This window comes from Hypanus sabinus, chromosome 16 (assembly GCF_030144855.1).
Source record: "Hypanus sabinus isolate sHypSab1 chromosome 16, sHypSab1.hap1, whole genome shotgun sequence".
Classification (NCBI taxonomy): domain Eukaryota; kingdom Metazoa; phylum Chordata; class Chondrichthyes; order Myliobatiformes; family Dasyatidae; genus Hypanus; species Hypanus sabinus.
The window spans coordinates 29,124,275-29,145,076 of NC_082721.1; the positions used below are offsets into that span (position 1 = coordinate 29,124,275).

Sequence of the window (20,802 nt, forward strand, 5' to 3'; positions counted from 1 at the left end):
TGTTAATTAGCGGTGTTCTCTGTGACAGAGTTGATTATTACCGCCGGTGGAGAAAACATACCGCCTGTTCCCATTGAGGACGCTGTGAAGGAACGTGTACCGATCATCAGCAATGCTATGCTGATCGGAGACAAACGCAAGTTCCTGTCCATGTTATTGACACTGAAGGTATTTGATTTTTTCCTGATCAGTAATTTATGTAATTTAGCACAGTAATTATCCCTGTGTGAGGGAATGGGTGAAGTAGAGGGGTTAAAAATTGCCAAGAGGGAAGGAAACACATTGAACTTGCTTCCTGATTTCACTTCTCACTTTACTATTTCTCTTTGAGCTCTCCTAATTCTACCTAATTCATCCAAATTATAAAATTCCAGTTATTCAAAGGGAGATATTTAAGTCTAATTTGAAGACTATCTTCCTGATCTATTGCAATAGCAAACATCTATTACATTGCCTCTTTCGCAAACTTTGCACACTTTTAGTGTTTACACAATTAGTTTTTCTCTCTGCACATTGGATGTTTGGCAGTCTTTTTTTAATGGGTTCTTTTGGGTTTCTTTCTTTGTGGCAGCCTGTAAGGAATCAAATCCCAAGGTTGGATAATTGAATTTTATTTCTTAGATCCTTCACATACATGAGGAGTAAAAATCTTTATGCTATGTCTCTGTCTGAATATGCGATCACAGTAATTTATAATAAATAGAACAGTCAGTGTAACATAGAAATACACTCAAATCAGTGTGAGATAATCAGTCTGATGGCCTGGTGGAAGAAGCTGTCCTGGAACCTGTTGATCCTGGCTTTTATGCTGTGGCACTGTTTCCTGAATGATAGCAGTTAGAATAGATCGTGGTTGGAGTGACTCAGGCCCCCAGTGATCCTTCGGGCCCTTTTTGCACACCTGTCTTTGTAAATGCCCTGAATCATGGGAAGTTCACATCTACAGATGTGCTGTGCTGTCCGCACCGCTCTCTACAGAGTCCTGTGATTAAGGGAGGTACAGTTCCCATACCAGGCGGTGATGCAGCCAGTCAGGACGCTCTCAATGGTGCCTCTGTAGAAAGTATATGCATACTTTGATAATAAATGTACTTTGAGCTTTGTTACCTGTTCACCCCTCCTGACCTTGCTTCTCTGGACTCGAGCATTGCTCCAGTGAAGGTGTACTTTGCCATGTCAACCCAAAGAAGATCTAATCTGGGAAAGCCTAGTCTTAGTTTTTGGCACTAACCTAATGAACGGCAGAGTCTTTACTAGATGACTAATCACTACTAATCCCACTAATCACTAAATACCAGATGTGTCCTAGATTCTGCAAAAGTTTTCCCTGTTTTCTTAACGAGTTGATCCATGACCCATGAAAGATAATAAAATCTAAAAATGCCTACCATCCAGGAGTATCCTCATTCTCTGAGTAATATTAGACAGACTGCAATAATTGTACTAACTTACTAAAAGAGAAAGGAATGTTTCTTGTAAGTTGTGTTTTGATGACCATACGTAGATGTGGTACACGCAGTCCAGCAAACAAAATCTACCAAGCTCCGGAAAGTTAGCATTTCATAAGTAGAGCATTAGTTGATTTAGGTCGCAGAAGTGCAAATACTGTTTCCGAGAATATTTTTAACAATTAGAACAAGTTCTAAAGGGAATTACAAACTTCTGGGAAGAAATTTGACAGTAAAGTCGGTGTTGTACATTCAATATTTTAGGAGCAGGTTTTTTGCCTCTGTTATCATGTTTCTGATCGGTCAATGACCCGTGAACACTACGTTGCAATTCCTCGCGTTATTTTCCTGGTCGTTTATAGTACGTCGTCATGTGTGCACTGTACTGCTACCACAAAACAACAAACTTAATGACTTGTGTCAGTGACAATGAACCTGATTCTAATTCTGATTCAAGTGCAAGTCTTCCTGTCTTCTTGGTAAATGTGCAAATGGAGCAAGTGAACGAGTGAACTGACCCAAAAACTTGCATTTCTTAAAATTACTTTGTTGATGATGCGATATCAAAATACTTCAAGAGGAGCTTGCTCTTCAAGGATTTCTTGCCCTGCGAACTAAATATGTCAGGATGGCATAAAATTCACATTTGTAATGATAGCAAAATTATCATTGTTTTCTGTGTTGCATGAAGCCGACAACCCTATTTTTAGTTTGCACATACATGAGTTCCAGTGCTGTCAGCACTTGCCTTCTGTTCAGCGGTGAAAAGCCTTTTGTAGATTTCATCAATGTAATTATTAGAAGCAAGTGAACTGCTGAATGCATTGCATATTTATGAATCAATATGGGTTTAAAATAAATAAGATGTTACACATTGTTGCATCAAGTGTGATAATTGTTAAATTATAATTAAGCTTAATGACCTTTTTAGCTCTAAAAGAAAAGAGTGTGTAGATTGTCATTGCCTGGGATAAGTTCAATGATTTAGTCTTTTAAAAAATTTTTTAAAATTCTTTGGAATAATTATCGTGATGTAATTTCTTTCCCTGTTCTAAGATAATAGCTTGTAAATTTGAATAGCTAATGGGATTAAGTTCTAACTTTAATGCCACCAATGAATCAAATGAGGCTGGTTTGTAGAATTCCGTCTGCACGCTGGAGTAATGCTGCGTGTTTTCCATTTCAGTGCAATGTAAACAGTGATACGGGAGAACCACTGGATGACCTAACAGAGGAGGCAATTCTGTATTGCCAGACGATAGGTTGCAAAGCCACCAAAGTATCAGAAATCTACTCCAGCAAAGACGCAGCTGTCTTTGCTGCCATTCAGGAAGGCATCAATCGTGTGAATGAAAAGGCCTTATCCAATGCTCAACGAATTCAGAAATGGTGTCTCTTGGAGAAGGACTTCTCCATTCCAGGTGGAGAATTAGGTAAGGGACTAATCTATCGATGTAAGTAAAGGTGTCACATTACCATCTCAAAACTAGTCTACTCGAACCATACAGGTGATGGAGTGGGCGGCCTGGTAGCTCTGTCCTGGAGCAAAATGTCCCTCTTTCTTGTGAGGTCACATACACAAAGTTTTCTGTCCTCTAGTGACAGCTCGTTTTCCGTGATCAGGGAGAGGGAGAGCCTGTGGTATGTCGAATTACTGGGTGAATGAGTAGTCTTCGGGGTACTGCAAGTCTGTGTCTTTATTGATGCTTTGCTGCACGTTTGAGTGCTTGGTGGGGGCGCCGATGCTATTTTGCTGGTGAAGGTGGTGGGGGGGGGGGGGTTTGTTGCCTTGCGGCTGCTTGTGTGTGGGAGGGGGTACGGGGGGGGGGCTTTGGGTTCTAATGTTTAACTGCCATTCATTCTTTGGGACATTCCTCTGTTTTCGTGGATATTTTGTGAAGAAAACAATTCCGGGATGTATATTGCTTACATTTCTCTGACATTGAATGTACCTACTGAAACCTATTGGAAGCGGCGAGCCAAACCAAGTTTAGATGCTGCCTGGCCCGCTGCGTTCCAACAGCATCTTGTGTGCGTTGCTCTGGACTTCCAGCATCTGCAGACTTCCTCGTCTCACCGGGTTTTTAAAATCCAAATGCAGAACCCTGCAGTTGCTGGGAATCTGAAATAAGAACAAATGCCGGCAATACTTAGCAGGCCAGGCAGCATGTGTGGAGAGAGAAGCATATCAGATCGATGGGCTGTTAATGTCAGAACAGTGGCTCGTATTAGTAGCTAACTCTGGCAATAGATATGTCTGAGTGTGCACTTCCTACAGTGGATGTTTTTATTTCTCCTTCTGAAGGTTGCAATGACAGTCATTTATGTAGTAGGAGGAAGGCTGAAGAAGGTGATTAAAATTGAGGCTTTAATAGCCTGTTTTCTATCTGCCACCTTTTGGTAACTTGGCTTCTTGTTCTCTTTCACTTGTAGGTCCAACAATGAAACTGAAGCGACCCGTGGTCCTGAAGATGTACAATGAGCAAATTGATGACTTCTATAAAGATGCAATAACTCCAGTCACTCCAGATAATCCACTCCCAGGGAAATAGAATCAGCAGTTACCGCAGAGTGAAACACCAGCTGGAATTGTGCACTCTTTTATATTTTTAATTATTGCAATTGTGTTCACGTTTTACGTTTACTTGTAAGGTTGGATTTATTTGAAGGAAATGCTGAAATCATTTTCATATTTCATTAATGTTACAATGGGGAAACTAATTGTGCTGCATTTGTACTAGCCAGGGACTCGATAGGTTCAACAAGTCGTATGGAGACCATGAATTTGTGTGTTTATAGCTTTGGCACAGCCCTTGTCTCAGCACTGCAACCATTGAAAAGTTCGGTTATCATATTTAAATGTACAAGTACATGTGAGAAAAATGTTGACATTTGGCTTCACTGAAAGAAGTCAAACTGCTTTTGTCTTAAAATGTAGTAAGTTTGAAAGGCAGGCAGCAAACATTCTGTTGATAGTGATGTGCTTTGGGATACAGAAGAAAATGTTGTTTACAAAATCCATATTGGAAGGTTGATATTCTATTATACACGATTACAGTCTCCAAAGAAATGTTATATCATTTTACTTTTGATAGCCACATGTCTGTAAAGAATATTATTCCAGTTGTTTTTGTACAGCCAAAAAAGAATTATTTAAGCTTGTCATAAACTATGTCTTTGTTTTGGCTATTTATTGTTCATAAAGTTGCCATGAAATATATTTTTGTGTTTTAGGTGTGCATTTTGTAGAAATACTGTACAGCCCTATCGGAGAAAATGAAATAGAAAATCAAATGATTCATTTTTATACGTGAGAAGCCATATGACATGGTAATGCTTTAAATACTGCAGAATCATCTGCCTTGTACCCTCACAATGCATCAGCATAATTGACGGATTAGAATAGTCTGTTTGCATTCATGCCACTACTTTTGCTCCATTCTCTCCCATTTTCTTTAAGTTAAAAGAAACACAGGTTTCTCTGTGCTCCACGGAATCTGCATAATCTATCCTTTGACTAAAGTTGCATCTTGTAAGCAGCTGGTCTCTTATCCCCGCCCGCCAGTTCCTATCAGAGTTCCTGTGGTAACAACTTTTAAGTTTTAATTGTGATTTGCCCTTCTTGTGCTCAGTTTAATGTGCCTCCATACCAGACACCTGGGAAGCAGTTCTGGGCTCATAGCCTTTTTTAAAGTGCCTGTTTATTCCCCTGCGTGTGGAATGAAATAACCTGTCACGATTGTGCATCTCTCACTCCTCATTTGTGAAATAAATTCCTAGCTAGGTAGCAGAAGCGTTGCAGCACGACACGCGATCACTACCTGTCTCTTTAGTTGCCCCAGGCGTCTGTATTTGTAGTACCCTTACAACAAACTACTTTTGCCTCCACGCCAACGGCCTGCTTTGCTTGCACTTCCAGGATTGACTGCTTGCTAGATGATGCATTGTGAAGCCTTTCTATGATAAATGGGTTGAATTTATTTGCTGCTGAAGCTTTGAAAATCGGGCTTCACGTGCTTGTGTGGTTAAGGTGCAGCTGAATGAGACTCCAATATTTTAATCACAAGGCTGTTTTTTCTTAAGATACCAAATGTCTCAAGGCTGAACCCCTTTGACCAGCTCTATACTTTGGAGCCTTGCAATTTTCTGACTGCTTGTTTAATTTTTGACAAAAGAATATGTAAATGTTTACCAATGGTGCCTATTGAGGCAAGCCCTATAATCCATTTAAAACAGGATCGGACTAAGGATGGGAAAGACCGACAAGTTAGTTGGAGATGAGATGAAGCTCAGCTGTAATTGAACAAATAACTCTTGAGTGTATTGGGGGAAATGACCTTTCTACCAAAACATCAGGGAGGAGTGTTGGGAATCAAATTTTCAGTGTCTATTATTGCATGTTTTTATTCACAACACTCTTTACAAATGATGGCTTGTGCCGTTCCTTAGTTTTTAAGATTGAATGGTAGAGGTATTAACCAGGAAACGACCAATTTGTTTACATTTGACTGATTTAATAAAACTTAGGCAGCAACTTGGTCAATTCACAAAAATGTTCCACTTAAAATGACAGGATGTGATCTCAATGCACAGTTTACACAATCCCACTTTCCATCCAGTTTGCCTCTGACAGGAAGGTAAAATAAAGGTCATTTGTTTTCGTCCTCTGTGTGTGTCTGTATAAATGTAATATCTGATCGGATGTGTTAAGCTATAGGCAGTTGTTAAGAATGAGGACAGTGCTTTAAACTCTCAGAAATCCACACTGAACTTTGTCCAGTGAGTACCACTTCACAGTTAACTCCAGATATTTTGGCTAACAGGTTAATTTTTTTTTAATATATCACTTCATGAGAACGAATGTTGTTTGAGGTCTAATTATTGTTATTTTTCATGAATATTAACTCCATCTAGACTGTATTCAGTGTAAATATGGGTATTGTATTAGGTAAATTATTGCTGCAGCAGACTGTAAATTTTGCATGAACTTGTACAAAACAATTCAAACATTCGTGTGTTTCATGGCATCATGATGGAATGTGTTGCAAATAAAGTTGTGAAATCAGTGACTTTCCAGGAGGTCATGGTGTAACCGACAAAGTGTTTTCAATGTGGATTTTATCTTGTCTGGAGGAGAATTTAAATACAAAATATTTGCTACCATAAAGCTTTTTTTTAAAGACAGAACAAAACTGCCTATGTCAATCACATTGGAAGTACAGGTACAGCTATAAGAAAGTACTAAGAAATCTTTCAAAGCATCTTCATTCCCAACGTGCTACGTTCTTTGTGACATAGTGTTACAGGTACCTCCCCACCTGCTTTTCGTAGTTGAGCTTTTGTATTCAATTATAAATACTACTAAATATATATATATTCTGATTGAAGTAGAAACTATAAAGAAACGCATATACAGTGTCCGCTTTAACATAAAACCCTGACTGTAAATGTTCTTTGGATGTGAACTCATGCCACGTGAGGAGTGTTTGGATCCACTTTTGAATTGGGCCAGTGATTTCAGGCCTCCATGGCTGTCTATACCAAGACAGCTAGGCCCTCTACTAATCGGCTGGGGGAAATCTGATCACCTCAGTGAAATACATTGATCTGCAGCTTTTTTTTTTAAGATGAGATTCTATGTTGCCGTTTTCTCTCTGCACAGAATCATGGGGCACAGAGCCGGGTTCAAACCTGACCTTGGGTGCTCGCTGTGGCTGCCAGATTCTTCCAGGTGCTCCGGTTTCCAGCCGTCTCCCACAAACGTGCGGAATACGAGGTGGATTGACTGCTGTAAATTGCCCTGAGTGGTAGAATCTAGGAGAGATGATGGGAAAGTGCAGAGGAGAAAGCTACATGGTTAACGGCAAGCATAGACTCAATGGGCTGAATGGCCTGTTTCCCTGCTGTACTTAACAACTCCATAAGCCTGGACAGACCTGGATCAAATTGCACCCGTTGTATAATTTGAACAGCTCTTCCCATTGTGAGTCACCCAATTCTCCAATCTGAGTTTCACTCGAGGGGAAACAGGACCACGTTAAACTGACAATTTATCCTTCATCCCTCCCAGGACAGCATCCTGCAAACCTGAACTGGGAGGCCTGTCTGTAAGTGGAAAAATTTACCTTTCTCATGCACCCCCCACTTTTCCCTGCCCTCTCCCCCAAACCAGCATCTGCTGTCACACACATCTTTTCTGCGGACTAACTTTTCACTAATGTGCACCACAATCTCATCTGAGAGAGGATCTATTCTGCCTACCCCTCCTGCACCTGTCTACAGACCCCTCTGTTCATACCCACATCGCCCCACTGCCCTCAGCTCTTCCCCCTGGTTTAGCACCTATGCATCTAGTGGCAGTCAGAGAGTTCTGCAACCTCACTCAGACGTTATGATTTGGCCTTGGGCTCCTGTTTCTCTAGTTTCCATATGCCTGCTACATCAAACATGGGAAAGACCAAAGCCAGTTGAAGTCCTGCTACAAATTCTGAACCTTGGGGCATCCACTTGTATTTTGCTGAGCCGAACTTTCCATTAGGATTGGGCACAGTCTGGGGAATACTTCCCTAAGAGTTCCCAGTGGCTAATTTAACTCCCCTTCCCATTCCCACAATAACCTGTCTTGTCCTCGGCTTCCTCCATTGCCCGCTGAATCCAAGTGCTGGGGGGGGGGGGGGCACTATACCTCAGGTGTACAACCTGATAGCATGGACATTGAATCCTCCAGCTGTTCTCCCTCTATTCCTGATCTACAGTTCCTCCTCCACACATCCCTCCCACCCCTCTTGCTGATGGGTATATTTAACTTCTTTTTATATTTTGTGCCTTGCTGCCCAAATTCTAGCCTAAACATAGGACTACTTACAATGATCAATTAACCTACCAACCGGTAGGTCTTTGAACTGTGGGAGGAAACCAGAGCACCCGGAGGAAACCCACCACGGTCACGGGGAGAGCGTACAAGCTCCTTACAGGCAATGGTGGGAACTGAACCCGGGTTGCTGGTACTACAAAGCATTGTGATAACCATATGCTACCCTAACATGCTAAAAGTTGACAGGCTCTTGATTAGTAAGGGCATCAAAGGTTACAGGAAGAAGGCAGGAAAATGGGATTGAGAAGGATAATAAATCACCCATGATCAAATGGGGGAGCAGGCTCAATGGACCAAATGGCCTAATGTTCTTTAATCTTATGGTCTAACATCTTTCTACCATCATCACTCATGTAATCTTCATATCCATTACATTGATTCTGGCTTTATGTTTTGTCTGCTGACAACCAAATGTGGTCGTAGATGTTATATTCAGAGTTGACCACTGCACCATACTCCAAGCCAGCTTCCCTTTTTCCATCATCTGAAAATTGGAGTCCATTCAACACGCTGTGATTTCTGCTCTTGCCTTGTTAATGAACATTCCCGGATAATCAACACAACTTTTAAAACCCTCATCATCTTTTGTTCAAATCCCTCTCAGATCTCTCATACCCGACCTCCTGTCCTGCAACCTAAAAACACAACTGGGCTTCTCCAACTTCAGTCTCTTGCACGTTCTTACAGTTGTTACTGTAAGAAACTGAGATGTTACACTGAACGTCATAGGAAGTCATTCCTGCCTGTGGCCATCAAACTTTACAACTCCTCCCTCGGAGTGTCAGACACCCTGAGCCGATAGGCTGGTCCTGGACTTATTTCCACTTGGCACGATTAACTTATTATTATTTAATTATTTATGGTTTTATATTGCTATATTTCTTCACTATTCTTGGTTGGTGCGGCTGTAATGAAACCCAATTTCCCTCGGGATCAATAGTCTGGCTGTACTTCTCCATTAGCCACTAAAGTCTGACACTACAAAACTTCACCAAACCTCTCCAACATCCTCTATGAGACTGAATTAAAGAACCACATTTACGGCTCCAACCTCCTAATGACTCATTGTGTTCTTTGCTAACATTTGTGCAAAGTGGTTTAGGAGATTCTGTCCCATTTTCCTACAACGTGGAAGGAGACCACATGGTCCATCAGAGTCCTTTGAGATTCTCATCTGCCATGTTACCCCCACTTGTTACCTCTCAACTATTCGCTCTCAAAGGGCCACCAACTCTGCCCTGATTCCTTCTGCACTTGGGGTGATTTGCACAGCCGATTAACATCTCCGGGATGTGAGAGGAAACCCATATAGCAGCAGGAAGAACAGAATGAGCACCAAGGCCAGGTTACTGGAATTGCAAGACAATAGTGTTGACCTAATGTGTCACTGTACTGTCCATGTATACCATGACGATAAACAACTACAGTAGGATTAACGAGACCATTAATCCACCCAATGCCTCCATTTCAAAAAGACAACTTAATCACAGGAATTCGAGGTGAATTCAGTTTGCTGTTTTAAAATTACATATTCTGGCCTGACAAAGATCTATTCACAATTTGCACGTGGAGGTTGTTAATGGACTGGACTGTTACCAAGGAACCATTTAAAAAGGAGGATAGAAAATTGGATTACTACAGTCCGAGATTAGCAACTGATAAATTGTAAAGTTAAATGGGATTAAATACCCCAGTAGATTTGGATGGCCAGCAGAGATCAGAATTCATATTTATTTGTTCTTTAATGGAAAGTTAAGCAATTTTGACCAAACAAAAGAGCAAAAGCAAAGGGAGTGTGACAGGGGACTACAAAGAAAACTAACGGTTTAGCAGAAGCCAAGGGGATCACTTTTAGAGACAGCAGTTTGAATGTCCTTTTATGAAAACCATCACTTTTTGTTTTCACCTTACAATAGTGAATAAAAGACACATCGGGTGAATGATTTGTACAAAATTAATGTAGATTTTTAAAACTGTGCATATTTTGAGAGTGGGAAAGGACAGTCAATACTCAAAGGGTTCAAAAATATATATTCTTTAGACAATATACAATGCAGTGGTATGGTGTTCTAAGACCACATTGAGTTCAGCAATGTGCTGGGCGTTTCATGGAGTTTTATTTCCACAGTAAAACTGTTTGGCGTTTTATTAGAAACCACAGAATTCTCCGGTTCACATCAGAGATGCAAGCTCATTTGTTCTTTTCCAGATATATACATTACTTCTATAAGTCTTCAGGTAAAATCTCACACAAGTTTACTAGACTAAAACAAGTGTCCATTTGGATGATTCTTTTTAAAAAAACATTTCCATGTTCTTCTTATAGTTTGAAAAGGTAAACATTTTGTGGAAGAGAAAAATCTGGCCTTCCATTCACTCTGCTTGTGACCTAGTAGAATGGTTATGTTTCTGGGAACTGATAAATGTCAATACATTTTAAGCTTTGACAATGACTTTCCTAATCCCATGCAGTGAAGATTTTAAGTTGATCTCCACAGGTTTGAGATGGTAAGTGTTCGATGTCCAGTACTAATGCCATTTCTCATCTCAGAGGCTGTGCTTTCCATCACAGAGGGATTGCAGTCCAATGTCTTAATTCATATTCAATGTACTACAGTCTGCTTTGAAAGCCCATGTCATGTTGCTGTTGCCTCCAAGTAACTCTGTAGCTTGCGAACTGTGGTTTCATCCAATGAGAAAAGGTCAAAATCAAAAGTTGTGTTTGTAACATTGAAATGTCCGGTTTCTTCAATAAGGTTTACAATCTGCAGAGAAAAGAAAGATGGTGTAAAACTTGAACAAGAAATTAGAGTTAGAATTTCTATACTAGTCAGCACTGCAAACATCACAGGAGAAGCTAAGCAGTTGGAACAATAACAATAGCAAAAACGCTTTTAGTAACGTATATTGGCTCGGTGTCAAAATGGCTGCCATGATGCTGCCAGTGAGGTAGCGTAGCGGGTAGTGCTTGTCGATCTCGCTTTCAGCTTCCACCGCTGGCTAGCGGTCTTGCGAAAAGGAGAGCTGAATGTGCCAGTACACAGACTCTTCAACAGCAAGCCTCATGTAGCACATCTTTGGCGACAACACATAGAAATTGAACTTTCGGGCTCAGGGTGAACTACAGAGGACGGGGAGGAGGAGGTCTGGCCCCTGCACACGTAGTACACAGGCCCACCGGTGTGTGTATCTACACGTTCTGAAGCTCATGAACCAGATCCACAGCCAAGGGTAAATAGCCCCTCCGCCTTGTGGGCAGCCTCGGGAGAGACGAAGGCCATGGAAGTAAACCCAGAGTGGAGCCCCTAAGGTTGCTGGACATCATTGAACATCCTTCCAGCAGCTCCTGCAGCCAAGCTGGTGCCAAACATTGCTTCATAAACTTTCCTTTGGACTACACGGTGAGGCCGAGAGGGAAATCTTGACAACTTGGGCATCTCAAGATCTCCTTCTGCCCAGGTTTGTGATGATGATCATCACCCATTGTCCTTCAAGACAGACGAATACCAACCAAACAGCCAATACTGGCTTAATGTGAAAAATGGAAGTAACATTCCAGTACTATTAACAGTTTTCAAGCATAGATTGCATAAGATTTGAATTAATTTCCATAAATTATCCTCCAGAGTTACCACCGTATGTGGGTGGGGGTGGGGGCTTCCCAGCCTTTTTTAAAACTTCAATGCAAATAAGATAAATATTTAAATACAACTGATTACCTACTGATATCTTCTATAAACCCACTGATTCTCCCAGCAACCTGAAGTGACCTCTTCTCACCCTATCACTTGTAAAAAAAAAAAGCCATCCCCTTTTCTTAGTTCCTCCATCTCTGCCACATCTGCTCAGAGGATGAGGTTTTTCATTCCAGGACTAATGAGATGTTCTCCTTTTTCAAAGAAAGAGACTTCTCTTCCTCCACCACCATCATCACTGCCCTCACCCCATCCTCCCACTGCCACTCCAGGGATAGGGCTCCTTGCCCTCTCCTACCACCCACCACCCTCTGTGCTCGGCCCATAATTCTCCATAACTTTTGCCATCTCCAAAAAGATCCCACCATCAAGTATATCTTTCCCTCCTCCCCCCCCCCCCCCACTTTCTCCTGGGATCGATCGCTCCCTATGCAACTCACTTGTCCGTTTGTCCCTCCCCACTGATCTCCTTCCTGCCCCTATACCTCCTGGCTCACTACCATTCAGGGCTCCAATCAGTCCTTCCAGGTGAGGTAACACTTCACCTGTGGGTCATCTACTGTGTCTAGTGCTCCTGGTGTGGCCTCCCGTGTATCGGTAAGACCCGACGCAGATTGGGAGACCACTTCACCAAGCACCTACGCTCCGTCCACCAGAAGCGGGATCTCCAACGGCCATCTCTTTTAACTATATGTCGTGATGAGGTTGGAGGAGCAACTCCTTGTATTCCGTCTGGGGAGCCTCCAATCTGATGGCATGAACATCGACTTCTCAAACTTCAGGTAATAGCCCCTCCCCTCTCCTTCACCACTCCCCATTCCCTCTCTCATCTTATCTCCTTACCTGCCCATCACCTCCCTCTGGTGCTCCTCCCCCTTCCCTTTCTTCCATGGTCTTCTGTCAGATTCCCCCTTTCCCAGTCCTTTATCTTTCACCAACCAACTTCCCAGCTCTTTACTTCACCCTCCCCTCTCACCATTTCACCCATCACCTGCCACCCTGCTTCCTCCCCTCCCCCACCTTCTGTCTCGGACTTCTCCCCTTCCTTCCTTGTCCTCGGCCCAAACCGTCAACTGTTTACTCTTTCCCACAGACGCCACCAGATCCTCCAGCATTGTGTGTGTGTTGCTTTGGAACGCCAGCATCCACAGATTTCCTCGTTTATGATTAAAAATATCTGAGCTAGATACAAGGCCGTCAGACAATCTGACAAATTATTACTGCCTCCTCTGCCTTATTGTGGTTTTTTTGTAGTGCGTCAGATCCAGAGCAATAACTAGTTTGTTCTCCTTTACAAATGACATGAAACAATCTTGAATCTTTCAACTCGAAGAAAGGTGGAATGCAGTTTCGAGTCCGGGCGCTTTAGATGAGCGGTACCATCAACAAAAACTCAAGGTTTACCTGCTGCAACACGTTACGTTCTCGTAGAGCCATCAGCCTGCGGTGCAGTTCCACCAGCTCCTCTGTATACGACTGCAGAAATTAACATTAAGAGTATTAATTCTTGTACCAAACTGTACAGACTCAACTTTCCCCCTCTGCTTTCATGCAGAAAGGTTTATGCCCTAAAGTTGACCAAAAAAAAACAGGGTTCCGTCACACCTCAGCACAATAGTGGGATCAGTGCCTGGACAGGGACTTGAGCACAAGGCGGGGCTGGCAGTGTGGTGTAATATCTGACAAGAATGCCTGAGGGTCTGCAGCTGATTTGACGAGGAAGCTGTGGGGTGACGGACAGCAAAGAGTCACCCACAACTACACCCATGGGTTACAGGTTCTACAGCAAGGGCCAGGACAGCACCAGGCCCACACTTACAGTACATATACTGTGCAACCTGAGATTCACTTTCTTGTGGGCATACACAGTAAATCCAAGAAACAGAATCAATGCCCAACAAGATGGACAAACAAATAATGTGCAGAAGACAACAAACCATGCAATACAAAAGAACAAAAAGGATAATAAATAAATTATTATATTAATAAATTTCATGCTCTCAAATCTTGAATCTGCTGGTTTGGGTCCTGAGACTCTTGTACCTCCTTCCCAATGGTAACAGCAAGAAGACAGCGTGGCCAAGGTGGTGGGTGTCCTTGATGATGGACGTTGTTTTCCTGTAACAACACTCCACGTAGATGTGCCCATGATTGACCGGGCCATATCCACTACGTGTTGTTGGATTTTTTCATTCATAGGCAGTGGTGTTTCCACACCAGGCTGTAATGCAACCAGTCAATATTCTCTCCACCACACACCTTTAGAAGTTTGTCAAAGTTTTAGATGACATGCCGAATCTTTGCAAACTTTTAAGTAGAGGTGCTGTTGCGCTTTCTTCATAATGGCATCTATGCCCTGGGCCCAGGACAGATGCTCTGAAATGATAACACTGAGGAATTTAAAGTCACTGATCCTCTCCACCTCTGATACCCTGATGAGGAATGGCTCATGGATCTCTGGTTTCCTTCTCCTGAATTCAATAATCATCGCCTTGGTCTTGCTGACATTGAGTGAGAGACAGTCATTATGACACTACTCAGCCAGATCTCCTTCCTATATGCTGATACGTCACCACCTTTGATTCAGCCTACGACAGAGGTGTTATCAGCAAACTTGAACAAAGTGTTGGAGCTGTGCCATACCACAGAGTCATAAGTGCAATGCAAGTAGAAGAGGGGGCCAAGCATGGTGCACCTATAAACTGTGCAGCAGTTGTTTTTGCCAATCCAAACTGACTGGAGTCAGCAAGTGAGGAAATTGAGGCCAGAGTCATTGGACTAATGACATCCAGCAAAACTCAATCCTTTAAATGAAGACTTTGCTAACATAAGGATGACAAAATAAACATAACCACAACTTTACTGTAAGGGCAAGTTCCAATTTCAGAATTCGCTCAGAGTCTGGATGGCTTTAACCTTTTAGCCATTCCAATATGCAAACATCCTTTCATTACGCAGTGTCCTGATACGAGGAGGCAGTGACCCAGCAGAAACACATTCAAGCCAAAGAGCACATCAGCTTCTAGCAAGTCTGTTAGCTTGATGTGCTGAGGTTAACTATCATTTTCTAAGCCAATAATTGTCTGTTACTCTTTTTCAAACAATGGATTAACCATGACATGTTCCATAATGAAGACACTGTGACCGCACCTGGATGGCCGAGGTTCCTAATTGCTGATTTCTTTGTCAAGGTATTTGCATTCATTGTGTCCTTGCTCTCCAGTGCCAAGAACATTTTGTTGGCTGTCATCACCTCTCACAAATCTAAACTCTTTTGTCAACAGATCTAAGTGGGATGGTAGAGCACTCTCTCCAGCAACAGCTTGTAAAGGATCTCTGTCTTCTCTCTCTACTGGCTTCATTCCTGAAAATCGCATTAGGATATCATTTCTTTTCATACACTGAAGAACTATTTTTTAAAAAATAAGATGTTATAAAAACCACAAAAACTCAAGTAGGTACTTCGTCACCACAGTTCAAAATCAAACGCAGTAGAATAAAAATATCATAAAGTGATTATTTTTTATACAAAGTCACAATGTTTTGGCCTGTGTTTGCCTGCAATTGTTCTTTAATTATTTAGAGCTGCTTACCTTGTCTTGCAAACCTTTTTTAAATAATTTGTCTGGTTTTTCACTGTTTTCAGGACTTTTTCTGCCAGATGTCTGTAACAGAGATGAATACAATTACTCAGAAATCAACTACTACCTTAAGGGGTCTCTCTTCTTGCAGTGTTTGTACAGAGACACAACATTCTTTTACTTCAGAAACACTGTTTAAAACACATTTTGCCTTCTCACCACCTCAAGCTTTAAAAATATTTCTGATTTCTTTTGGATAACTGTGTAATCAAGCATTTCAATTAACTCACCAACACTGACGGCCCAGTGAGGTGAGCCTGGCCTCTGTTGGCTCTCCTCAGTTGGAAATAAGCTCAGGATCTCACATTGGTTCATCCCAGCATGAAAGTCAAAGTTCAGGGAACCAAGAGGAGGGATGTCCACTGATTTGTTGTCCTGATAAACAAGTGGGGCAGAGAAGACTCTGGCCAAAATCAAGCCTCTTGTATTATCCTCCACCCCTCAGAGCTCCATTTTCTCAAGCACTTGCTTAGTATCAGTCCCTCTTCGCATGGGCAATGGTGAATCTGCAGAGCTTCAAACTGCAGACAACTTAATTCACTTTCACTTTCCTCAAGGCAGAAAACCCACTGGGAGCAGGCAGCTGGAGAACTGCTTTAACGGGATGTCCCCAAAATGCAGGCTGACTAACCTCACTGTCTGGCCCCTCCACACCTTCTGGACTGCCTGTTCCATGGCTTCACAGACACTTCAATATCTCTTCCAGGCAATTGTGTTTCTTTTTGATGTTCTACCACCCACCTACCCCATCTCTGTTGCTGTAATAAGTGATAGGAGACATGCCAAATTTCTTTAGCCTCTTTACATCAGGCAGTCTGTGGGAATACAGCCAACAGAAATCCTCAAAGGGAGTCAATTCAGCCCAGAGGAAGAACTCTCCCCAAATAATTGTCAATGAGTTAGTGTAATCGGATTGGACTTTCAGTCCTAGAACTTATCTTTGCCAGGATAAATGACACACACGGTGAGCTTGTGTAGGGGGAAACCTGCTGCAATGGGTCCACAACAGCTCAGCAGTGATGTTAGCTTCAAACGTTGTCTCAGGAAAGCAGCATCCATCATTAGGGTCCCCACCACCTTGGACATGCGCTCTTCTTGCTGCTGCCATCAGGAAGGTGGTACAGCAGCCTCAGGACCCACACCACCAGGTTCAGAAACAGTTATTACCCCTCAACCATCAGGGTCTTGAACCAAAGTGGATAGCTTCACTTGCCCCAGCTTTGAAATGTTCCCAGAACTTGACTCACTTTAAAGCACTTTTCATCTCAGTTCTCAATATTTATTGTTAATATTTCTTTTTGTATTTGCAGTTTGTTGTCTTTTGCACAGTTGGTTGAACGCCCATGCTGGTGTGGTCCTTCATTGATTCTATTATGGTTATTACTCCATCGTAGATTTATTGAGTATGCCCGCAAGAATATGAATCTCAGGGTTGCATATGGCAGCTTACACGCACTTTGATAATAAACTTTGAAATTCTCTTTGTAGGTTACAAGAGGGCAGTTTCCATGCTCACTGGCTGTGCATGAGCAGCATGGTCACTGAAAATTCCACCTGGAACATTTACGGGAAAGGTTCCAACACAGTGTGCATGATAAACAGAACGACGGCATTGCTCAAGGGAAGCTACAGCAAGTATATTCTCCTTGCCGAATAAGGCGAGAGGACGAAGCTAAGATGCAAGTTACAAATATCTAATTCTCTTCAATACATCTTAAATTCATTAAAAGTATTTTTAGATAACTCTACCATAGAATCACAGAACATCACTGCATAGGATATTCAGCCCACAATCTCTGGCAGTTCTTATGAAGAACTTGTCCCTTAACCCTCTCCCTGTATTACTGAATATAATTCCCCCTTTTGAGCCGCTGTGCAATTCTCTTATAAAAGCTATTATCAAATATCTTTTCATTACCCACACTCCAGATCAAAAACATCTGCTTGTTAAGCGAAGCTTCCCCTTGCACCCTCCAATTATTTTGCAAATCACCTTTCATTGGTTTAACCATCATGCCTCTGAAAAGCTTCTCCTCATTTATTCTATCAAGACAACTCATGGACTTTGAAAACTTACATCAATTCCTTCCCGACCTACAGTGGTGCTAGGAAGCTCGTGAATCCTGCAGAATTTTGTCTATTTCTGGATAAATGTGACCTAAAATGTGATCAGATCTTCACACGTCCTAAAACTAGATAAAGAGAACCCAATTAAATAAATAACAAAAAAAACATTACACCTGTTCATTTATTTATTGAGAAAAATGATCCAATATTACATGTATTTGTTGGGAGAAGTAGGTAAACCTTCTACAAAAGCTAGGTGCTCCAATCAATGAGATGAGATTGGAGGTGTGGGTTGTGGAGGTGCCCTGCCCTATATAAAAAACACACCATGTGTGCACCATGACTTGATCAAAGTAACTTTCAGAGGACCTTAGAAGAAGCATCATAGAGATGCATGAAACTGGACGTATTTCTAAAGACCTGAGTGTTCATCAGTCCACAGTAAGAGAAATTGTTTACAAATTAACGGAACTCAGTACCGATGCTACTCTCTCTAGGAGGGGCATCCTGCAAAGGTCACACCAAGAGCACAATGTGCAATGCTGAAGGAGGTAATAAAGGACCCAAGGGTAACAGCAAATGACCTGCAGAAATCTTTAAGACTTGATAAAGTCTTTGTTCATGTCCCCACTATAAGAAAAACACTGAACAAGAATGGTGTTCGTGGAAGGACACCAGGGAGGAAACCACTGCTCTCTAAAAATAAAAATTGCGGCACGTCTCAAGTTTGCAAAAAAAAACTTGATGTTCTACAACACTTCTGGGACAATGTTCTGTGGACAAATGAAACAAAAGTTAAACTTTTTGGCAGAAATGTACTTTGCTATGTTTGGAGGAAAAATGACACTACACACCAACATCAAAACCTCATCCCAACTGTGAAACATGGTGGAAGGAGCATCATGGCTTGGGGCTGCTTTGTTGCCTCAGGGCCTGGACAACTTGTAATTGTTGAGTGAACAATGAGTTCAAAATTGTACCAAGACATTTTACAGGAGGATATCACCGAGTAGCAGTCCATCACCTGAAGCTTAATAGAGGCTGGATAATGCAAGAAGACAATGATCCGAAAGACAAGAGTGAATCAACAACAGATTATTTTAAAAAGAAGAAAATTCATGTTTTGGAATGGCCGAGTCAAAGTCCTGACCTTAATCCTATAGAAATGTTGCGGAAGGACCTGAAGCAAGCAGTTCACGCAAAGAAGCCCACCAACATCCCAGAGTTGAAGCAGTTTTGTAAAGAGGAATGACCTAAAATTCCTGCAAGCTGATGTGCAGGACTGATCAACAGTCACCAGAAACATTTGGTTGAAGTTATTGTTGTACAAGGGGGTCACACCCGTTACTGAAAACAAAGGTTCACATAATTTTTCCAACAAATACATGTAAAATTGGATCATTTTTCTCAATAAATAAAAAAAACAAGTATAATGTTTTTGAGTTATTTATTTAACTGGGTTCTCTTTATCTAATTTTAGAACTTGTGTGAAGATCTGATCACATTTTAGGTCACATTTCTGCAGAAACAGAGAAAATTCTACAGGGTTCACAAACTTTCTAGCACCACAGTATCCTCCTGAAAAGCCTTAACACTACTTTAGCTGTTTCTTTTTTCTCTCTCAATCCAGCGCTAGTGCTGTTACAGCTATTCTGCTGTTTATTTTATACACCCGTAAGTTAAGAACAATATACGTTAACTGATGTACTGTCCATCTTCAACATGTAATGTATCGTGCTGCTGCCAACAAGGCTCGTTCTCATAGTATTTACAACTTGTGTATGTGCATTAATGACATCATAAACTTGAATTCCCCTACAGAAAGCAATCCCATTCTCATTTAACTGCAGTTCCTCACCCTTTGAAACTAATTGAAAAAATATCTTTTGTAGCCCTTCCACCAAGTGTGATATCCAAAATGAGATCCTTACTTTCATAGGATCTTACCTGCGTACTATGTAAGAGGCATAGATTGAGCGGAAAGCCAGAGACTAATACCAATTGACATAGTTTTAAAGTGATTGGAGTAGAGTATGGGGGGAGGGGGGTATGTCAGAGGTAAATTCTTCACACACAAAGTGCTGGATGCCCTGGCAGGGGAGGTATTAGAGGCAAATAGGGCCATTTAAGAAACTCGTGGATAGGTACATTTATGATAGAAAAATGGAGGGCTTATAGAGGAGGGAAGGGTTACATTGATATTCGAGCCAGTGTGGGGTGATTGGCCTGTACTGTGCTGTATTGTTCTATTTCTAGGACAGCCAACGTTACTGAAACCAACGCCAGTTTTCACATCCATTCACTTATATTGGACCACAGGAAGCCTTAACACACGAAGTTTTCAAGAGTGTAATGTTGAATTATTTCTTGTGTGAGGTCGGGCCAAGTACATTCACAACACTATTTATTGCCTTCATTTGGAATCTGCAGCATTTCAGACATGAAACGCCATCTAGTGGCAGAGTTAGGAATCCACAAATGCAGATTTTCTCTTGTTTCAGCACAAAGTTCATTATCAAAGTACAAATACATCACCATATACTATCCTGAGATTCATTTTCTTGCAGGCATACACAGTCAATCCAAGAAACACAATAGAATCAAGGAAAGACCACATCCAACAGGACAGATGAACAACTAGTGTGTAAAAGACAACAAACTGTGGAAATACAAATGAAAAATAGTAAATAAATAAGCAATAATTATCAAGAACACGAGATAAAGAGCCCTTGAAAGTGAGTCCACAGGTTCTGGGAACAGCTCAGTGATGGGGAGAGTGAAGCTGAGTGTATGTCATAGATTATAAAACAGGGGTAGCCAAACTTACTTAATGCAAGAGCCATATACGATTAACTTCAGATGTTTGAGAGCCGCAAGACATGAACAAAATTTACAGACACGTTTTTACTGCTACATACACATTTTGTTACAAAAATTTTATTAAAATGTTCAGAAATACATGTACAAGGTAATATTTATTCATGCATGTAGTTTTTTAAACTGTCAATTTGTATTAGTTTTCAGTACATATATACCAAATGTTTTCAAAATCCTGACCGATGATTGTTTTAACTATA

At 41.5% G+C, this 20,802-nt stretch overlaps 2 protein-coding genes across 12 annotated transcripts in view; one reads left to right on the plus strand and one right to left on the minus strand.

Moving 5' to 3' along the window:
* acsbg2 (acyl-CoA synthetase bubblegum family member 2) overlaps window positions 1–6,548 on the plus strand; it is a 71,720-nt gene extending 65,172 nt beyond the window's left edge. For all 7 annotated transcript variants that reach the window (XM_059991430.1, XM_059991431.1, XM_059991432.1 and 4 more), the window contains 3 exons: window positions 29–168; window positions 2,635–2,881; window positions 3,882–6,548. In XM_059991430.1, the coding sequence (XP_059847413.1) occupies window positions 29–168; window positions 2,635–2,881; window positions 3,882–4,000 (506 nt within the window). In that variant the 3' untranslated portion in view covers window positions 4,001–6,548. The remainder of the gene's footprint in view (window positions 1–28; window positions 169–2,634; window positions 2,882–3,881) is intronic.
* Window positions 6,549–10,039: 3,491 nt separating this feature from the next.
* Window positions 10,040–20,802, minus strand: part of LOC132406161 (protein ENL-like) — a 110,738-nt gene continuing 99,975 nt past the window's right edge. For 4 of the 5 annotated variants that reach the window (XM_059991438.1, XM_059991439.1, XM_059991441.1 and 1 more), the window contains exons 10-12: window positions 15,611–15,682; window positions 13,422–13,493; window positions 10,040–11,087 (exon numbers count right to left, since the gene is read on the minus strand). In XM_059991438.1, the coding sequence (XP_059847421.1) occupies window positions 10,959–11,087; window positions 13,422–13,493; window positions 15,611–15,682 (273 nt within the window). In that variant the 3' untranslated portion in view covers window positions 10,040–10,958. The other variant, XM_059991442.1, reaches the window with a different exon arrangement.